The 22,472-nt window shown below is 38.1% G+C and overlaps 1 protein-coding gene across 1 annotated transcript in view; it reads left to right on the forward strand.

Moving 5' to 3' along the window:
* ANO2 (anoctamin 2) overlaps nt 1–22,472 on the forward strand; it is a 191,298-nt gene that overhangs the window by 92,912 nt on the left and 75,914 nt on the right. Inside the window, exon 14 of the mRNA XM_063322738.1 lies at nt 5,176–5,259. Coding sequence (XP_063178808.1) covers nt 5,176–5,259 — 84 coding nt within the window. The remainder of the gene's footprint in view (nt 1–5,175; nt 5,260–22,472) is intronic.

Genomic DNA, 22,472 nt, shown 5'->3' on the forward strand with positions numbered 1-22,472 from the left:
TTAGCTTGCCTCTGATATATGTGCCTTAAGATGTTTTAGGAAGTGTACCTTAGAATGCTATATAGAGTTCCATTGCTTTTACCTGGTAAATTGGGTTGCCTGTAAGCGGTGGCTTCTGGGTGCACAGAGGCTGAAAGAAAGAAAACAACAGGGAAATGAAAATTCCAGATATATCATAAATAGCCAGTGCTGTGTGCCACCACAGGCAAGTGTTTCCACTATTACACATTATGATACAAAAAAGGAGAACAGTGCCCAAGGGAAAAAAAAAATTAATTCTTTAGGAATATTTCTTTGGAGAAGGGGTTCCGTGCATATATAGTGGCTAAAGAGAGGGTCCTAATAGTAGACTACAACTACTCAATACTACCATAGGACAACTAAAACAAATAAATGTAACAGTGTTATGCACAGACATTTTAAATTTTCTAAAGTCCAGGTAATATTTTATCAAATTAGAGTAATAAGGTAAGCTGGAAGTTGTTCCACTGACAAGCTGGGTGATGCCCATTTTAATGGTCTATCATCCAACTTTACAGCTGGGTTTCTTCTTTATGTTTGTCAGCTCATTTATTTCAGCCATGATTTATCATGCAGTAAAATAAATAATTTTAAGCAATATTTTCAATACCACAGTTCAAGGGACATCTGGCTTCACACGATTCCACCTACTGGAATTGTAGGAAGCATAAAATAGGAGTATTTAAATGGGTTTGATTTGAATTGAATAATGAACAAAAATAAATGATGCTAGATTCTGCTACAGTTACCCACAAAATGCGATAATCTTGACATTGTAATGTCAGCATTTAGTTGTTTGGTCCTAGCTAAAGAACAATTAAAAATCTGAGGCCAAATTTCAAAATGTAGTTTTGCAGGTAATGCTCTGAAGCACTACTACTGTTCTTGCTCAGTGGGAGTAAACAAAGGCATTACATTTATATATCTATCTGGGAAGTATATTTCAATAATATATCTTATGGTTTCTTTTGTTTTAAATACTTCAGTTTTCTGTTGCTTTAGAATAGCTGAGTTCCTGTGTACTTGTACAGTGGCTTTTGTCTTTTGTCTCCCTAAACTTGTAATAAAGTTAGATGACTTATTCAAGCTTTTGTTTTAATTTCACATAAATCACATTTATTGTGCAAGTGATTTGGACTAGAAAGATTGTGACCATCTACCAGCGATCCCTTCATACGTGCTGAGATATAAAAGTACTTTTCCTTGGATGAGCATCCCATTACTAGGACAGTCTAAACAGATCATTGGCGTGAATGGCAGTCTCTTGCTTAGACTTCTCCCCCCCATCCACTGTGTCATCATCGTAAGAAACAGAGGGGTTTAGCCCCTGATTTTTAATTTGCAGCAGAGAACAACGGGGACCTCCGTTCTGTTCATTCCAGGTTTCCATCTTGGTTTAGGGCAGCAGCTGGGTCATTCCAGTTCTCATTTGTAGAAACCTTCCTTCCTACCGGCGTGCCCTGCTTTGTTGCTCTGCTTGTGTTCAGCATATTAGGATAAGGCTGTTCAATGATTTCGCAGTGTTTTCTTGACTGTCCTTAAAGTGTAAAAATGAAGCAGTAGGTTGCCTTATTTTTTGCTGATAGCTCCTTTCGTCTGTTAATCTGGGAGAGTTTCTAATGTTCTACTTTTTCTTAGCAATCCAAATGTGTTTGTCATGCGCACTTTGTAAAATTTCATTATCACTTTCTTCCTAAATCAAAGACAAATTAATGAGAGATCAGTCTGCATTATATATTCTTATCCAACTGGATCATTACCTACACCGCCTTAATTTGCAATGTATAGTGGATACACATGTTGTATGTTTGAGGCAAATCCTGGAGACCATTCTCAGGGAAAATTCCCACTGACGTCAATGTGAGTTTTGTCTGAGTAAAAATTTCATGATCTGGCTCTTTGTTTTCTGGATGGAAATTATCGTTTTCTACTCTAAGCACTCATTTGGCCTCAAAGTACCTTGGCTCACATGGTTTTCAATAAGTGTCTGGCAGCTGTACTGGCAAACTTCCAGCATCGTGGGATTCATATTTATCCCTACATGGACATTTGGCCTTCTTCAAATCATCACAACTATTTCTAGCTTATTGTCCTAACTGTAGAACTCTTCCCATTTTCAGACAAAGAATTGATTCTGAATCACACTCTTTTTACAGCAGAGTGGAATCGTTCCTTCACATACATGTATATATGATCAGCATCAAGTATCTCTAAATCTGTATTGTAAATAAGTGTTTCATGCAATATACTCATAAAAAGAATGTATGTATATACACACGTGCATTCCAGGAGGCACTGTGGTCTGTTCAGTCAAGGGTAAAATGACTTGGCAGATTCAGTGAAGACGGATCAAGTAATTTTCCAGTCCAGATGTAGGTGTATGTAGTGCAGTTAACAGGACATTGAAGTGTCTTACTAGGAAAACTAAAAATAACTTGACCAAATTTGAACAGAATATGCACTCAAAACAAAACTGTCAATAGCAAAAAAGTAAGTTGCAGTAAAATGTTTTGCTTGGCATTTTATTTTCTCACTCTGTTTCCTTTTAAGCTAGTTTTCAAAAGTTTCTCTGACCTCTGGCAGCTGCCCCTGGTGTCCCAGAATGCTTTGCTTAGCAGAAAGTAAGAAAAAAGGAAGAAAGCCAGTTCAGCTCTGCAGGTGCTCCCATAGTGTGATTAGATCTCCTCAGTTTCTTACAGCTTCATTTCTCTCATTTCCCTGCTTTCATCAAGCTGTCTCCTCTCATGTATCCATCCATGCCTGATGCTTTCATCCTTTCTTTATTTAAGTCTAAAGATGTTTCTTCCATGTGACCTCTGAACCTTATCTAAGGAAGGTGATACAAAGTAATGCAAATAATAAAGCTAGTGAGAACCAACAGAACATCAAGATATGTGCATTGGCCACAGCATCTTTAAACACTTACTGTTGTATATTTGTCTTTCTTTTCCCTGTCCTTCTTACAACCATTTTTGCTGCTAATCAACTTTAGTAATGTCAGAGATTACCTGTGTCTCATTATTTCTTGGAGTTCCACATACACTCAATAGCACTTTGTAAGTAATAACAACAGTGACCCTTGTGACAAGAAGTACTATAGTGATTCCTGAACTTCATTCATTGTGGTATTGATTTTTATGTGAGGCATAAGTAATGTGAGAGAACTTGGTGATGTAAAGAGTGTCACACTTGCATGCTTAGAACATGTTTTATTAATTTGAATAGGACATGAAATTAAAAGTGTAAAACAAGCTGTCATGCGAGCAGTTCCACTATATTTGTTTGGTATAGCATTGTAGTGGTGGAGTCTCAGAGGCATAGCCGTACTTGAGCTTTAGAGAAAAAAAGTTCCCTAAAGCCTCCCATGTTAGTACCAGAGTCCCTGGGAGCAGCAGAAAGAACGTACCATTTGTGGGACTGCCTTTAGGGCAGGTATACTTATGACTTGTTCATAGAGTTCAAAATGATACAGAAATACTAATTTAAGGCAGTTATTTAAATGACAGGGTGCTCACATACCTGTTCAATCCATCAGGAAAATCTCTCATGACCAGGATAAACAATACATTGGAAGTCTCACTGTGTCTATATACTGGTATACAACAGAGAATGCTCAAAATGGCGTCTGATGTAGTGAAAATGCTACAGATAACAGAAAATGAACAGCACATGTGTCCCTGAGGAAGACTGCAGAAGTTCCATGCAACCCCTGTTCTATTGTCCATGAGGATTAATTTAGGTTTTTTAAATTGGCTATTGGATTCATGAAAAAGTGTTAGTAAGTTGATTTTGTGACTGGGCTGACAGGGATACGTTCTAATTATACTAAGGATGGATGGTATGACCAATGCCATAGGAATAGTGTTTTTCTGGGAGGCATCAAATCCAAATTCCAGGCTCTGAATGAATTCAGAACTTGGTGGGAATGAGGAGATACATGGCATTTGTCTTTTTTGTGAGATGCTTTTTTTTAAAATCCTGGCAAGTTTGTGCTACCATGCTTAATTTATGCTTTAATTTGGAAAAGAATATATTTTGCGAGTATACCTTGAAAGGTTATTGATAGGAGAAACTGTGCCAGATCCGACAGCCCAAGAGAGGTGAGGCAGCCACAGCTCCATGTCCCCAGGTCCAACCTGTAGTGAGGCTAAGCACGTAATCCCAGTAGACACAGATACACACAGCACACACATACACCACATGTGCATATATACCTGCCCAGCCACACAGATCACACAGAGGGACACAGCAGGAACACAAACACAGACCTCAAACAAAGACCTCATCCTGCACCTCTCCCTAGGTGAGCAGGATGGAGGTCTCTTAATGAGAATAAATAGATGCACATATGTACAGTACAGATCCTCCCAGCAGCGGAGCTCACTTCATCTGCCCAGTAGCTGCCCCTGGGCCACAGTCTCCCTAGTTGGTGGCACTCGGAGACTCAGAGGTATGAGCCCGCAATGCTACAGCCGCTCTCTGATTGCTCACTCACACATAGATCATGCTTCCCCAGAGCTGGCTGGGACTTCCCTGGTCCCCTAGAAGCCAACGCACCCTGGTCTTGACTGTGAAGACACACACACAAACTTCAGTGGGTTACAATCATAAAGACCCACAGACCTTGTTGTCTCTCTGGCAGTTGGCTGGGACTCCCCTTGTCCCTCTGATAGCCAACTCCACCATGGCCTCACCCTTAAAGACACACACCTCCCTGGCTCCCAGAACTTCACCTACTTGCCAGCTACTCCAGCTTGATCTTCACTAGTGCTTACATACTCAGTCTCGCACTTGCTCCAGTTGCTGGTGGTCACACCCCCATACAGACCAGCAAACTATTTCATGTGACCAGCCCTTTATATCCCCTTAGTCCTCTGTTTTCCTATAGGTCCTCCCCAAGTGTCATAGATCCCTCCCTTCTCCACATTTGGTTCCTCCCTTAAGCATCACATGACATGCGATCCCTAAATGCTCTTCCCCTGTACCCCATAATGTATCCCATACCTCTAGGCAGGGATCCCCCTAATCTGTAAAGTGCTGTGCTGTTGAATTATCTTGATGGCTTGGATCATGCATAAATGACCAGATTATTTTTTTCGTTTCTCTTAATCATAATCACACATATGGTTGTTTTTTTTTTTTTTCTTTTTTCAGGAGCATCCCAGACCAGAGTATGAAACCAAACTGCTGGAGAAAAAGCTGAAAAATAAAAGCATCACGACAGAAAATTCAAATGAAGTAAGATGCAGTTTACTCTTTTCACTCACATTGGATTTGTGTTTCATTATATTGTGATTATCTTTTTGTCTGTCTCTGATGGATAGTTTGCAAAAGGTACCTTTTTGTACTCTTAATCAGCCTTGTCAATTGCTTGCTCGGGGTCTGGTATTATGCAGCCCTGCAGTGCCATTGAAAGGCTTTGGTGTCACCACTTTCCTAGCCCTGCAAAGTAAAGCAATATGCATAGGAATATGGTTGACAGGTGGTTCGGGATCTAATCTGTAGAGTGACGAATGATTAGTAAGATAATCACCTCAGGGATTCTTATAGCAGTGACCTCGAATTTCAGTACTTTGTGGACAATAAATAAAACAGCTTTTATTAAAGTGATTTCATTTGTATAGGTAACATTGGCATCTTTAGTCATGTCACAGTTACACAGTTGTAAAATTTTGATAACATTTCCAATATAAATGGAAAAATAATGAATGGTATATAATTTTCAGATTGAAGTGTGTTTAGGCTTTCTATGGCTACTTCAAACCTAAAACCAGCACTTTTTTTCCCAATCCCCTTTTGTAAAATGCTGATTGAGGTCTATTTCCTAAGCAGTCATAAGTCCCTGTAGACTTTGTCCATTAGGCTTGCTTAATCATTGCTTATCTCCTGCATGCCACATGCGCCAGCAAAGCCAGAGCACTCCAAACCCATGTCCAGTTTCCAGGTAGAAGGAAGCAGTTTAATTTGTTTAAAAACTGAGAACAAGTACCTGAAGTGGAGAATACTCCTGCTTTCAGGTTTGGTCCAGCAAATTTAGCCTTGCAGCTTATGAAAGAATTTCATAAGAATTCATAAGAAATTCATAAGAATCCCTTTCATCGTCTGATCACCATCAAGATTGTAAAGCGTTTCCAGTGAATCTTTCATCTCAGTGAGACCGCCTCTCACCTGTTGGGCCCAACTGAACTCCACAGAAGACAATGGAAAGATTCTTAATTACTTTAATGGGCTTTGGATCTTGCCCAATATGAGCAGGGACTCTCACATAGCAACATGGGGAGGTCTTCCCTTACACATTAAACAGTTCTCTAGGCCTTCTAAGTGAGGGATCAAAGACTGTAAAAGGCGGATAAAGCAGCTGCTGCTGTTCAGCTTTTTCTGACTTAAAGTAAGTGAAATCTGAAAACAAGTCAGCGATTGATGCTGTAGAATATTATACTTTCGTAGCCATGAGGCAGTGTTAGATGATTATGTTGCTTTAATAAGACACAGAAATTACAGCGTTATAAATTAGAAATTAGGGTAAGAGAAAGCAAGGAAAACTGCTAAGAGTGTAGGTGGAAAATGAGGAACTATGTAAAGATCCAGCACTGTAAAAATGAGAAGAATTCCTTTCAGACATCAAGAAGGGAAAGGCTTTCCTGGAATACTTTTTCTGCAATTACTTTTTGTGTCAATGTGGATGGAAAAATAGGACTCAAAAAGAAAACATTTCCTTCAACTTTTTGGGGTGCCTGTATGCAGACTTTCTCCAATGTCCTTATAGGAGACAAAAACCCTATTTTGGAAATTGATGTAGGCATTTTGAACTGCAAACCTGATTTTTAGTAATATTTAATTCTGAAGTAATCTTGAAAAAAAAAAAATTCATTAATTGAGTAATTTAAGTATTTTCTGGAAAAGTTTCCCAGAGTCATCTCAATCTCTTTTCTAAACATCATTAAAAAATAAAGTACTTTGACATTTGCCATCAGTTACTTATAGGAAGCAATTATTCATATCACAGAACATTTCATTTGGGTTGATTAAGGTAAATTTCTAATAAATGCATTCATCCTGCCAACTTACTGACTACCATCTCTCCCCAAATTACTGAAATATATTCCCAAATTCTGAGCAGTTTTCCATTAGTCATCATTTTGCTTACTAATTGTGTTGCAATCCTCTTTTTGATTTCCCTCAAATTCTTTGCAGCAAACAGCACATTAGTTTGGGTTTCAAAGATGTATTGTTCAGTGGTTTGCACCTCAATGTCTTATGATATCATAAGGGTAAGAAATGTTTGTGTGAGACCTGTTGAAGAGGAAAAAGGCCAGTTCTTTAATTGAACTGTTATGTTTAATGTAACAGTGGAAATGTACCATTACATTTTGCTTTGGAAGATCCTGAAAAGTTAGACATTAAAAGTGATGAGTATTTAAGAGTTTTTAATCTTTTCTTTTTCCTCCTTCAGATGGCTGTGTGCTATACTCATTGCAAGACCTGCATGGCAGGTTAATATTAAGGCACAGGTTTCTGTGGGGTCTCTGGCTCAGTACTTCTGTCTTGTTGGGTGGAAGCCAGGGTACAGGATTTTGTCATATTAATAGTGCAGATCTAGTGTCTGGACAGACATCAAAGTAGAGGTCTCTCTGTAGTTACAGATTCAGTCCTAATTTCTTGGTTTTGTATGAATACATAGATGCCTGTGAGGTCTCAGTCTCACCCTATCTCGGTTGATAGTCTAATGTCATGGCATAAATCTCTGTGAAGTTCTCGCCTGAATATTTTTAGCTAACTAGTGTAATTTAAAGGCGTATCTTCTGAGTGTAGCTGGTCAACAACTGTAGTGTGCTATGTTGATATCAAAGGACAGGCTCTGGCACCACTGCCTAAAACTTCTCGTTACTTATCTAATATGAAGTCAGAAGTCTCCAGTTCAGCAGCTGTGGCTTGTTGGGATAGAAATGATGCCAAAGCTGTGGCTATTGTGAGAGTACTGATTTAGAGTTTACTTAAAGGCATATATTTCTATAAAATTACTGGCTTGTTTCCAGTATGTTAATTCCTCTGTTCCGGTGAGGATGTGACTAGTTTTATGGCAAGAAACTGAGCTTTTATGTAGAAAGCTCTGTGTACAGTGCAATATTTCTTTTTCTTGCCTTACTCCAACCAGGAGTCCTTGTGAAGCTAAATGGGTTATTTTTGCAAAGAAGGGACAGAGGTTTGGTTTTGTGATTGCAGAAGGAAATCAACACCACTTACATACACTCTCAAATGATAACTTGGGAATACCTGTTAAGAGAAAAACTACTTCAACATACAGTTTTTCCTGTCTGCTGTTGAAGTCATTAACTTTAATGAGTGTGGAAGATGCCTAGCACCTGTCAGGGCCAGTAAACATATGAGTCACTCTACCCAGGCAACAAATTCCAAATCAGCTTGATGAGACTTGCTTGATGGCAATAGAAAGTATTACAGATCTAATGTATTACTTGCCCAATGGGGTTTGTGTTATAGAATATAGTTTTCATACAAATACCACTTAGGGTATTTATGCTACTGTACTAAGCAAAGAACAGAATTTCAGCCTACATCACTCTGTGTGGTTCAGACTGTTTTAATAAATATTTTATTGGTTATTTTGAGAGTGGGAAAGAAACTGTGAGGTCTCAGTGAACTTCACAAAAGCTTGGTGTGAAATTACTCTTACAATAACACCCTAAGGTTCTACTGTTTCAGAAGAGAATTCATTTAAAGCTAAAGGAGTTGAAACATTTACATGAAATGCCTCAGGTTAGGTAGCAAATGCATAAACAGACAGTCCTTATGAATTATGACATTAATTTAAAAAAATGACAAGTTCTAAGGGACTGATTCTGGAAACCTGCAATAATCAGGCTTGTAATCAGTAGCACTATTTGATTCTCCGTGGTCACAGAAATAAAGTCTTGCAATGTAGAGCTTCTTGATTTATGTAAGTCTTCTTTGCCCTTGCAGCAGAGAAGACCTATGTATGCATGCATGAATGCATGTGCCTGACAATACATTCATGCAAATATGGCAGATGCAATTTTTGTGATAGAGAAATTCTTTTTTTTTTTGTTGTTCTTATTTAATGCACTATAACATTGAAGATGTGAATAGAAATATTTAACAAACAGGGTAAAGTTACTGTATCTGCAGAATGTTAACTAAAAAACATGTTGGATATTTGTAATCTTCTGATAAGTGGTTCCTCTCTCTGTGCAGTAGTAATGTTCTCAATGGAAATACATGCAGGTCAGGAAATGAAAATTGGTCGTATGCCTGAAAACATGCAGATGGGGCTAGATCCAACTCTCACTGGAGCTGATGGAAAGAAAGCCTTCCAGTCATTTCTGGGAGAGATGGATCAGGCCCCGACTCCTTTTCATTAAAAGTCCAGCTGATCTGGCAAACATGATGCAACATCACATATATTCTTATCTTTCCTATTTGACAGGAAACTGAATAACTCATTCCACATATTTCTCAAGGAAAATTTTCTTTATAGGAAAAAAGGGCTCGTCTCTTGTCTCATGTCCTTACTTGGAGCAAACCCTGGGAGTAATAGAATCTGGAATTCTATCTTGCCTTTAATTCATTTTAAATAAGAAAGCATCAGAAGAAGTTATTTAAATTGTTAACTCAGCTGATAATTGAAACAAAAGATGGAAACATTTCTTTCCGAACCATTGTTTCAGTTAACAACTGAATTAAAGCAAGCTGGTTTGAAGAGGAAGAGACCTAGTGTAAGGATGATACAGATAAACATAAAGTAGAATTGTACATTGCTGATGAATATTTTATATATAAGTTTTAAATATTTCAGTACTGCGAAACACAAAATAGTAATTCTTGCTACTAGTTGGTTCCTTACCCAGTTTTGCATAAGAAAATCTCCCACAAGGCCTGAGAAACACATTAGATGTTGGCACCTACTTTATTAAGCAAGGCCTTGACAAGATTAACTAAAGAAAAAAAAAACACACCACCCTCTTTTTTATTTATTAGCTTTAACTCTGTAGAAGAAACCAAGATAATTGGTCATAAATACTATTTTGTATGATCAGAACTGTGAAAGAACTGTGAATAAACCCAAAGTTCCTTAATCACTGATATTGAGAAAATAATTTTTTAGCATTTATTGGGCCTTATTAGTAATGTGATTAAATCACCAATTTTGATCCAGTATTTCTTAAATTGTTCAGTGCCTTTCCAGCCTTTTTCATTGCTTTACTTTGACAAATAGCTTTACTTTCCAAACATATAGGATAGTAAGAGGAATATGTAATAACTGGTTATTTTTTTCTTTTAAACTTATTTCTTCATCATTAACTCTTGAAAATAAAAAATGGAGAATGAATGAAGATGAATGAGGACACTTACGACGATAATCTTAGATCTCATTCTCTTGTACAAATATTTGGTTGGCTAATTGGATCAAATTGCATTTGAAGGGTAAATGTTATAATTCTAATTATTGTAATGTTTGTTTGAGTTCTGGGTTACCCTAGTTTTATACCATAGCATTTATAAACAGAATTTGTCTTCAAAAGACTACTGACATAGTCTTTCAGTGTGTTCTTATTTAGATGTGTGTGTTCTTTGACTATAGGGTATACGATGTGTATTCAGACCTCTTCCCTATTGTTGTCTTAGAATTTGGTGAACTTTGTACGACCTAGTGTAAAAAATGCAGCTAAAAATGTCGCACTTGCACCCTGTGTCTCTTGAAACCTGAGGTGGGATTTTCTCCTTTGTACCAAATAAATAAATCCAATGCATAGTCACAGTTCAGTGCTCCAGTATTTAAAATTATATTCCAGTCAGCCTTCAGAAAGTTGTAGCTCTTCCAATACTCTTGATATGAAGAAAGATATTGCTTAGAAATAGAATAATTCAGGTTGCAAAGGCCTTCAGGATTTTATCTAGGCCAAACTCCTGCCTAAAAGGGTGTCAGCTATGATATCAAACCAGTTTGCTTAGGGTATTATGCAGTCGGGTCTTGAAAACCTCCAAGGATGTAAATGATAAAACCTTTCTGGACACTGCCTGAATGTCCTCATGGTGTAAAAGCTTCTTATTCTATCCAGCCTGAAGCTCTCTTGTTTCAACTGATGCTCATTGTGCATGCTCAGTGCATGCACCACTGTAAAAAGCCTGTCTCTCTCTTCTTGACCTCCTTAAACAAGCTGAGCAAGCCATATTCCTCAGCCTCTCTTCATGGGCAAAATGCTCCAGGGCTCTGGCTAGACTCACATAAGTTGAGTAATTTGTTTTTTCCACTGAAAGTCTTAAACCCGAACACAATATCTTAGATGCAGTCTGAGTGCTGAGAAGGGGACATAATCATTTAACTTGATCCACTATTTAAGCACTGGTTAATACAGCCCAAGGTGCTGTTGGCCTTTGCTGTCAGGGCACACTCCTGGCTCAAGTTCAGCTTGCCCTCTACACAGACACCAAGGGCCTTCTCAGTGGAGTCTGTACTACTGCAAGGAGTTTTCCATTTCAAAGGCAAGTCTGTATTGTTCCTGAGAACTTGAGCAAGCATTCTATCACCTCCTCCAGGTCCTTCTTTAAAGATGTTAAATAGGGCAGTCCTAGTATAGACCCCAGCAGTACTTCAGCTGTTACAGGTCTCTAGGTAGAGCGTGACTCATTAGCTAGTACCCTCTGAGCCAGACCATCCAACTTCTATTTTGCCGAAGTCAAGGCACATGACATTGAAAAATCTCCTCTTGCCCACAGGTCAAGTCATTTTCTCACAGAATGCAGTCAGGTTGGTGCAGCATGATTCACCTTTGGTAAATCCATAATAACTGCTCGCAATCACCTACTTCTTCTTTATGTATGTGCTCAGAAATGGGTTTCAAAACCACTTTCCAAAAACCGAAGAGAGGTTGACTCCTTGATTATCCTTTTATCCTTTCTTTGAAGGTGGATACAGTTGTTAGGGACCTTCCCTGATCTCAGTGCCCTTCCAGAGATGATAGAGATCAACCTTGCCATAACATCAGCCTGCTCCTCTAACTTCCATTCCTCTTCTCCAAAGTTATAGGTAAATGAAATCACTACTTACCTTTTCTAAAGGAATAAATCATCATTGTTTTGTCTAGACTTCAAAATGGTGTTTAACTCAGAATACTGCATGCTTTTTTATTCAACTGTTGGAGGCCAAACAGTGCAGATCAGAGCCAGGATTTTAACAAAAAGGTATCTAATGCTCGTGAGACTCTTTCTGCCAAGATAAAAATTAGTGGTCTTTTTCAGAAGAGAGCTTTGAACTTAGAAACAAGAGAAGGCAGGGCTACTGTTTGTTGGTCTTATTTGTGTTACTTATTAATATTTTGGCTCAAGGAAGCATTCTTTCTAGGGCAGTATTGCAGCTTGCGTTGTTTAATCAAGTCACTGGGACTTAAGCATACGATTAAAGTTAAGCGCATTCCTCAGTGTCCTGAATATGGACGCAATTAAGTGGTTTCTTGAATTGAGGCCTAAGCTTCTTATTGACAACATTAAAGACGATGCAGGTCTCTTTCCTATTAAACTAAACAGAAAGACTCATTCCTACAGGTTCTATTCATCAGTTCTTGAAATTAATGGGACTTCTGCCTGAGTAAGTAATAAAGTATTAGTCCTTAAGTCTGCAGTTACTGCAGATGACTTACTAGCACATTGTACCCACTCAAAGACTATAATAACAGGTTAGAGGGTTACAGCAGAGTCTTAGGTTGAAAAATAAATCTCCAGAAGTCCGCTGGGTTTTAATTTAATGCAGATAGTTGAACTTAAGAAAAAATAGCGTATTTTCCTTTTCCCTTTCCTGTGTGCTGGTGACAAACTCCTGTATCTTGGAGTGTATTTTTTACCTTCTGTTGAACATATTTATAGGGTAAATTTCATGCTCTTAGTCTCCAAGGTCAAAACAGAAGCCCAGATTTGGGACAAAATTTACACAAATTGGCTGTGGAAACAACAGTCAGTTAAGCTGGTTGCCAAGAATTTTTTATTTGATGCATACTGCAATACTGTCTGCAATTTCAAAGAAATAAACTGCATTTACATTAAATTCCTTTGGGCATCCATCTCATGAAGATTGAAATTCCACATACTTCAGGCTTAAAAGAGCTAAAGAAGTCAGTTTGAACTGCTCAACTTTTGCAGCTATTACCATGCTTAATTGAAAAATGCCTGTCTGCTGATCTGCTGATTTGCTGATTTTCATGATTCACTTTAATTTAGGGATAAGATGGTATTGTGTTTGGAAGCTTCTTCACACCACTGTATTTCATGTATTAGATAAACTTGAATTCTTACCAGACTAGTCAAGTCAACTTTTTCTCCTGTTGATGTCATCTGGGTATTCTACAACTGATTTTACTGAAAGCAGACTTTTGATTATTAATACACGATGCCAGATTTGCTGCTTCTTTCAGTCTCTATTGTTCATGTAGTGAAAATGTAAAACTTGTTTAGCTGCATGGACTAATTTAACAACTTCCAGTGGCATACTCCAACTCTGGCCTCAGAGACTGGTATGTAGCTAATGATATAAGTAAAGATGGAACATTACCTTTTTAAACAGTGAAAAGAAAGCTTTAGTGCATCTCCTCTTCTGTTAGGGAGTTCACTGAAAGGTGATGGAGTGGTATGTATGTGCCTTTAGCTGTTTCTTTGTAGGTAAGCATGACTGTTCAAAATTCAACCCTCCGCATGGTTTTCTTCTATTCTTAAAGTTCCATGAAAACAAACCAGAAAATCAAAGGAGGATGTTACAAAGCTTTTACAGCTGTCTGATGCCAGAGAGTGCAAGAACAGTTTTAGTTTATGGCAATCTTTTTTCTGCTCAATTGCCAAATTTAGCTGAAATCTTACAATTAAAATGGGTCTCATTTAAAATGGACACCTTACTGGTCTGTGTAATCCCCTCCCCTCCAATCCCTCTCCCTCCTAAACCACAGTGAAGTTAATCTTGATGGGTTTAAAATGTGATGGTCCTTTGAACATCAGTCTGGAATTTTCCTAACCCATAGACACCAGTTGCCATCTTTTCTTTGCCTAACAAATTGCAGTGGCTTAGAGAAAGCATAGACAACTTAGTGTACCAAGTGTTGCACTCTGTTTAGCTTCTTTTGGACCAGATTTTCTTGCTCTGTTCTTGATTTTCTGATTGATTTTAACTGCCTGGAAAATAGGTTGGACCTCATTTCTTGAAACAACTTAAATACCATTTTGAAAGTGTTGATACTTGTCTCTTATATTGCAAATAGATAGTTAAAAATTAACCTACTGTAATATTTGAAAATATTTAATATCGCAGTCAGACTGCTTTGTTTTAGAAATGCTATATCAAAAATACGGCTTCAGTTCTGTCTTCCTGTTGATGCATTACAAAAGCCATCCTTTAGTCAGGTGAATTTTTTCCTTTTTTTCCCAGAATTCTGGGTCCACCCAGTGAATACAGTTCTTGCATCTGTTTCTCCTCTACTGTAACTCCCTCACTGCTTGGTTTCAGCCTTTCCTTCCTTCTGTCCTTCTGTCCTTCTCCTGATTTCCGTAGCTCCTATCACCCCTCTTCTGGTCTCATTCTCCTCCTTCTGCAGATTCTTTTCTTCCACCCCACCTCCAAATACTTGTCTTTATTTCTCCATCCTCATTTTGCATCTCATAGTTTCACAGCACTATCTATATTTTCCATCTATCTATTTTTCCTTAGTAAGCGCAGACAGTGTAGCAAAGTACAGTGGCTATGCCGGTGAAGGAGGAAGAGATCCCACCCTTACTTATGGCACAGTCACTGACAATCAGTTCTCAGTTCAGAGACAGCTTGGTGGAAGCTTAAACTTTAACATATGCAGACTCAGTTGTCAGTTCTGATTAACTGAATGTTAAAGCAACCTAAAATCAAAAGTAGAGAATCTTCACAAGAGAGGGAAGATCAAATTTCACTGTGTGCTGGTGATTGTAAATCAACAGAAAGGAATGAAAGCTCTTGGATGGCATGGCTTAGACAGCTCTATGACTGCTTTCATTCCCTAAAGGTGGTATAGGCTTGGGAATAGCTTGCTTGAAGAAAGCTAATGTAGGGAATGTGGGAAACTTTACAGGTGATCTGATAATTTTAAAAATGTCTGAGGTTCTAAAGCTTTAGAATGTAGGTAAGTCCTGTTCTTGACAGATTTTGTTTTCCAATGGATATGGTATAACAAAAATATTTGTTCCTTAATTATTCCTACCCCAGGCTTGTTCAGTTACGGAAACAGGCACAGTATGCTCGGGTTCTGCCACTCTGTTCTTCAGAATTTAGAAGACTCCCATATTAAAAAGCCAGGTTTTCATCCACTCCCATTTATTCCAGTATAAAATTACTGTTGATGAAAATTAAGCCCCTTTTCACCTAAGTGCCAGGGCAGGAAATATCACAGACTTTTAAGACCACTTTTGCTGGTTAGTTTCTCCTTATGAAATGGAAAATCTACAACAGATTCAGAGAGACAAAAAATGAATCAGAAAAATGAAGTCAAGCACAAATTTGACTAGATTTTTTAACAAGTTGTAGAAGAAAGTAAGTAGGCAATTGCCATTTTGTCTAACCTCCAGAATGGCTAAGATTGAATAACTAATAAAGTGTGCATTTAAGCATAATTTAAGAATTATTTGGATTTTTATAAAATAAAAGTGTATTTTCCTAGGTTTGTACTGCATGGTAAGAGATGGTCTTAATGGGTTTGCATAGAGCTGGAGCATTACCAGCCTGAGCAATTAAGCTGCAGAGTTAGAAGCAGCGCTAAAATCTGAGGGCAGAAAAGGATATAATGAGAGAACAAAAATAATCACAGGTGTTTGAGAAAAAGAATAATTATGAACAACTTACCAAACTTAATTGCCATCCATTTAGGAAACATAAGGTCAAAAGCAATGTAGACTGAACTGATCAAAACCCATAGTTATGTAAGTAGTGAAGAGCAAATAAAACTTGCTATAGCATTCTACCACCCCATCTCCTTGTGACAGTTTTTTGTAAAGAAGAAAATAAAAAAAACACACTGACAAAAAGACCACACTGAAAAAAAAATTGTTGTTAGCTGATTTTGTCACCATGCCACAATGCATTGTCACAACAGCAGAACAATATATATATATTGTCTTGACTACCAGTGCCAAAAATGAGATTTGTCTAAGAGCTATTTTTTTGTGTGACCGATGTTATGAAGATTGTAATTTTTTCCTTGCCTGTCCCCTCCTCCACCTCTCCCCACATGCTTTCGGGTTTTTGGGTTTTTTTGGTAAGGTAGGGCTTTAATGTAGTCACTAGGGATAAATACTTCCTTTCCATCTTTTATTTACTTTTTTATTGATGAGTGCATGATGTGTTCCTTCATCCTCTCCCGTTCTACATCACAAATCTCTGCTTTACAGGCAGTTATGCATGCCTGAAATCTTATGCATGTACATTAAACATTTACTGAACCTGGTTTAGAAAGAGTTAGATGTGTGGTCTTGGTTTAGAAAGCACTGAAAGAGAGTGTTAAAACTTACTACAGTTTCTTTTGGATCTGGTGGAAAGACTGTTATGAAGACTGCTTACATGCTGCTCATTGAAATGTAAGATTTAAATAAAAAGTAAATAAAAAACTGATATGCAGGGATATGCTGACATGAAGCAGCGCAGTTGATAGAGAAGGTACACATCACTGATTGCAAAGATGAAACATGTGCTGGACCTAAGACGTCCTGTATATGAAATATAGATTTTGGTATTAGTTTGGTTAGCAGAGTTTACAGTTTCTGTCATTTCCTTTGGTTTTGTGTGGGATCAAAATTAACTAACCACGGAAACCAGGAGTAGCACTTATTGTCTTCAAAATAAAAACACTAAATTGTATCTAGGAATTATATAACCTGTACATTGAGAAACAAGCAAATATAAGCTGTAAGCGACAACATAAAATTTTCAGCCTGTTCATAGTAAATGTATATGGTTTTCCTCTGAATATTTAATTTCTTTCCATTGTGGTATGACACAATTTCAATTTTAGCCATTCATTTAAGGTGTGATTTCTAATGTTGGTAAAATTTTACCTATTTTCAGTAGCTTATAGCTAGCTATATGAAACAGTAACTCTTCAGGCCAGAATTTCATGTCATGAATTTCTGCATAGATTTTGGAATTCACAACATCTGAATGTCCAAATTTTCAACTTTAATGTACTTTTTGATGTAATCCATTGGGCAGCAGCGTAGAAGCTGCTATGTGGAAAAAAATTATTTCTTAAAAATGCATATTCTGAGTCTTCTCCTACTCCCTAATTCTTAGAAAGCATAAGTTCACCTTCACTCCTACTTCACCATTGCTAAAACCTAGGCTACTACTGACCTGTGTTTGCCAGGGTCTTTTGAAAGTGTGAGAGACAACTTTTTTGTTTCATAAAGGTTATAATGGCCGCAAACTAGAAAGCAGAAATGAGACTTTTCTAAATGCAGTTCTAGCTTGTCCATTGATGAAAAATGAAACTACCATTGCAATTTCAGTGCAGCTATTTGCAGTTCCAAACATTTCAATAGTATTTTTAACATTCAACCAAAGCTTTTTGTGCCTAAGTCATTACCGAATATTTAGTGACATATTGATTCCTTCTACTCTGCTAGATCCTAGTGTGGCCATTCAGTACAAACAGGAGTCTTAATATAGTTTGTATAGGCTTAAATTTTTAGAATTTGCACTTTTAATTCTCTGGCAAATTTTAACAGCACTGACTGACTAATTGTATCTGCTCATTATTACTGTTTTCAACAAACATCTAATTCACATTCTTGTTTCTTGCTAGTGGCCAAATAAACACTTAATTGAGATATTGTTTTCAAAATCCGTGTCTCACAGAAGGTGAGAATTTCAGTGTAGTACTGTATTTAATTTAGGGCTAGATTGTGTAATTATTAGTCAAGTGTTTTAAGGTTTTCTGATGGGTTTAGAAGCACAAATTAAACCCTTGCTCTGCAGTAATTCTGAATATCCTGCTGCCCATCTCTTGAGTCAGTTATGACTGAGCTCTGGAGCAATCAGTGCAGGAAAACCAAGGTAATGGGATGCGATGTTTAAATGCATTCCAATTGCATGTGCAGCTGCATTGCCTACAGTGTTAGCTGGACTGATGCGATGAGTCACTTCTATTTGTCTAAATAGACAAATTGTTCCATAGACAAAAGTCTATGAAGAAGCAGTTGTGACATCCTAGAAGAAATCCAAGGCAGAAAGGCTTTAGGTGCTCAAATTGTTAGTGGTACACAGCTGTTCTACCTGATGCTCACTTAAAGGTGTGCCCAAAAGAGTACGCGGCAGAAGCATAGTTCTTCATTTCATGGTTCCTGGCTGTTCAACAGAGCTAACAGGGGATTGTGAGAAAGTGCTGGCTGTTGTGAAGGAAAGCTATGATCTTTCATATGATACCTAATGCAATATCATTTCAATTGGGAAGTGAATCGGCCAGCTGCATTCAGAAGTGTTTGGTAGGGAAAATGACGATATTGAGGTTAGGAGCCTGCTTTAAATCCCTGGATGGCTTTTGGTGAAAGTATAGGAGGTAGGAATTTCAGGCAAGCAAAATAAAACCCAGCCAGCCAGGTGAAACTTAAACAATGAACCCTGGCAAGCCTACCCTGAAAATCTGGAGAGTCGCAGGTTTACAGCAAGGTTTCCCTCCTGGAGCTTTGTACAGACACAGTGCTGTTGTGCATGCACTCACGCTAAATGTGAAACAGCCCTTAGGAGCGGACCGGTGGAATAATTTAGCAGTGTGCAATGAAAGTCACTAAGGATTATGCTCTATTTCAGCTGAAAAATAATTGGAGTCCGTACAACATGCCAAAGCATTTCACTGCCAAGCCAGCCAAGTGAGCTGGCTGCAGTTTTATAAGGAAGAGTCACTACCAGATGCACTGCACTGTGCTGATGCTGGTGGAGCCCAGGTATTCAGTAGAGGTGGCTGCTAAGAGATGGGCTGTTGTGGAGGATGGCACATTCCTCTTACAGTCCCAGAGGGTCTACATTTGGGCTGTTCTCAGGAAGGGATGCTGCTCATTGATCCACAAGCTTGAGGTATAACGCTCTAATCACAGCTGCCAGGAATGCAGGCCAGAGGATAAATTGAATTCAATTTGTTTTAATTTTATATATGGCTACGTTTTCAAAAGGGCTTAACAGCCGATAGCTCCCACTGAGAATAGTATAAGCTGTTGGGAGTTGAGCACTTTTGAAAATCTGGCCAGCTGTGCATTTGCAAAAAGCATCTCTAAAGTTTTCTTTTGCAAGGACTGAAAGAATGAGCTCTTCTCAAAAATTTGGACCTGAGAGGCAACAACTGGAGCAGGACCATTTTTAGGGTGCTTTGGCCTTTCTTTTGTCTGGCCAGTGATTATGGCCCTATGATGTGAAGACATACTCAGGTCACTGATAGGCTCCAGAGCCACTGGGGAGAGGGGACTGGGATATATCCAGGAATGAACTGTCAGCTCTCCTGTGCCTATAGGTAAGTGTAATGTTCAAAGCTCTCATGGACAGCCTCAATGCAATGTATCCTTTCCAGCCCTATTTCAGGGTTCTGTTATGTCTACTGACGCCATACACGGAGGATAAACTATGGGACTGAGTGTTCCTCTCTACAGAAATAAATGGAGGGTGGAAGACTATGTTGTCTCTCTGCCTTAGATATCTCACAAAAAGATATGAAAATTACTTCCTTTGAGAGACAACCTAGGGAGCACTGTGCGAAGAGCTATTCTTTGACTGTAGATAATATAGGGAGCAAGCAGCAAGTATTGACACTTCACCTGAGGCTGTGGAAATCTGCAGGGTCCAATGTGAGATAATTTTGTTTGTTTGTTTTCAGCTCTTGCTTGATGGACAGAAATTGCAAGTGCTGAAAGTGAACAGCTGTTTTTATAAATACTGCCCCAGGATAGATATCCTGTTATTTTCAAAATGAGCAGTTATCAGCTTGAAAATAGAGTTAAAGAAGAGAATGCAGAAGTTAATGAATTTCTATTGATTCGTTACTCCAGTCTGCTGAGGTCTTCCTGAATAGCAGCCCTGCTCCTCAGGGTGTGAATCTCTTTATCCAATTTGTTAGAGACTGCAAACTTGTGAAGAATCCTAATATCCAGGCTATTAATGGATGTATTAAACCGTATTTGCCTGAGTATCAGCCTTTGAAGGACACTGCTGCCAGTGGAATTGGAATTTGTACTACTGATACCAACTCTTTGAGCCAGCAATTCAGTCTGGTTTTCACCCACCTTATTGTTTGCTTACCCAGTCCCTATCTGCCCAGTTTGTCTATACAGATACTGTGGGATATATACAGATTCTGTGTCTTGGTCGTGAGAAAAAATGAATTGGGAGCAAACACAGGATGGCTACTAACAGTTGAAATTCTACAACTGAGGAGGAAGCTAAACTCAAAGAGCTTTATGACATGGTCCCTAGCCACAAATCCTGTAACAAATAGTTGTAATAACTCTGTCAAAACTCAGTGGTATTGTACAGTTATTAACGACCTCTCTCTTCACGCTCTTTTCACGCACACACACAGATACAGTGACAGAAACACGCATACCATGAGAGCGTAAGGAGTTACGCAGGCTGCTGTCATTGTCTGAGCACTGTTTGAGTATTATTCCCAGGTGCAGAACAAATTTAAAGCTGTCAATAATTAAATATACAGAAGTTAAAAGAGAAAAGGAAAAAATTCATTATTTTACCATAGGTAGATTGTTCCTGACTTATTTGGTATCTGACATGGAAAACAACATTTAGAAAAAAACAGAGTTTGAGAGGAATCATCTACCTGAATGTGACGTGATGCTGCATGGGAGATTACAATACTGAACAGCTCTAGAGAAATAGAGAAATTGTAACATGTGTGAATATATTAAAGGTTATATTGAATGGAAGTTACAGGTGGAATTCCAGATAGAGAATTCCTGATGAAGGTTACCGGTAGAGTTTTACGTTCATTGTGAGAGAATAAGTTGTCTCTCTAGAAAACTCTCTGAACTGTTGAAGGGAACTTTGTTTGGATGACTAGAGCTTACAAAGACACTTTTCTGGTGCCTTTTGCCTCTATTTTTACAAGTATACATAGGCAGAGCAAGTGCACATTGCTACCATTTTCATAGTATTTTTCTGCTCACACAAGTCCAGTTGGATATAAATCAGTGGAAAACCCAGTCCCACAAGAGGAAACAAATTTAAGAGATATGTAAATGGGGTTGTGCAAACATTTAAGTATGCTTTCACCCAGGATAATTTCCATGAGAGAAAATACATTTTGAGTCATATCCAATTGATGATTAAAGCTGCAGAAGTGGTCTGGCTGAAAACACAGAAAAATAAAAGATGATAGGTGAGGGAAATTGCTCATGGAGAAGAGCGTATACTATATCAATATAGAAAATCTCAAATTTTTAACTGTGCAGAGCTTAACGGTTAACAGCTTAACTGCTGGGGTTTTTTGGGCGGGTGGTTTTGGTTGGGTTTTTTTGTTTGGTTTGTTTGGTTTGGGTTTTTTTGTTGTTGTTGGTTTGGTTTGGTTTGTTTTGGGGTTTTTTTTCTGGAAAAGGAGCTGTATCACAAACTGGTAGAATTCTGGCTAGATCACCCAGATTTGAATTAAGGTGTTAAGGAGGTGGGTTGAAGCATGAAATTAGGGATCATGTCAGAACTGGTGAGCTGCCTCTTGTGAGGTTCAGCTTAACAGAACCAGGGAGATTGTGCTCTGAAATGTGTCCTATATATCTGAAAGAAGGATGTGCTGATAATGTTCGCTGTATAAGATTGTGGTTAACACAATTAAAAGGTCTTGCATCTGAAACAAAACAGTTGCAACACAGAGCATCATGGAAAAAAAAATGTTGACTCTATAATAATACAGAATGTGAGACGGTTAGGAAACACAGTATGCATTTTTACTGTTGGATAAACCTAGAAAGCTTTGATATCATACAGGAAACTTACAAACATGCAGAAATACATTTACCACTTGAGGGAAGTACTGTACCGGCAAATGAGATAAGGAAGATCCTACTTTTAGAAACTGGCATATCACAATATTGCTGTGGTTTTCACAGTGTGGGTAATAGCATGATTGAAAGTTGCTCGAAAGCTCTTCAGCCAATTAGCATTATCTTTTTATTATTAAATCAGCAATAGCTTGTAGATTTAATTACCCCATTTTCATTTCTAAGGCTACTACTTCATACTGACAGACGGCAATGCATAGAGTAAGTTTTATGTGGTGAGGAAGAAAATGTTTTATAGGGAATGTAAAAGGCTCTTATGGAATGGAGAGGTATTCCTTAATTGGGTTGTATATCATCAGGATTTTAATAAATTTGATCAAGGGCTTGATTATGCTATTCCTTTCTCCAGAGCCCTTACTGAAGTCAAA

The sequence above is a fragment of the Chroicocephalus ridibundus genome, chromosome 1 (assembly GCF_963924245.1).
Source record: "Chroicocephalus ridibundus chromosome 1, bChrRid1.1, whole genome shotgun sequence".
Taxonomy (NCBI): domain Eukaryota; kingdom Metazoa; phylum Chordata; class Aves; order Charadriiformes; family Laridae; genus Chroicocephalus; species Chroicocephalus ridibundus.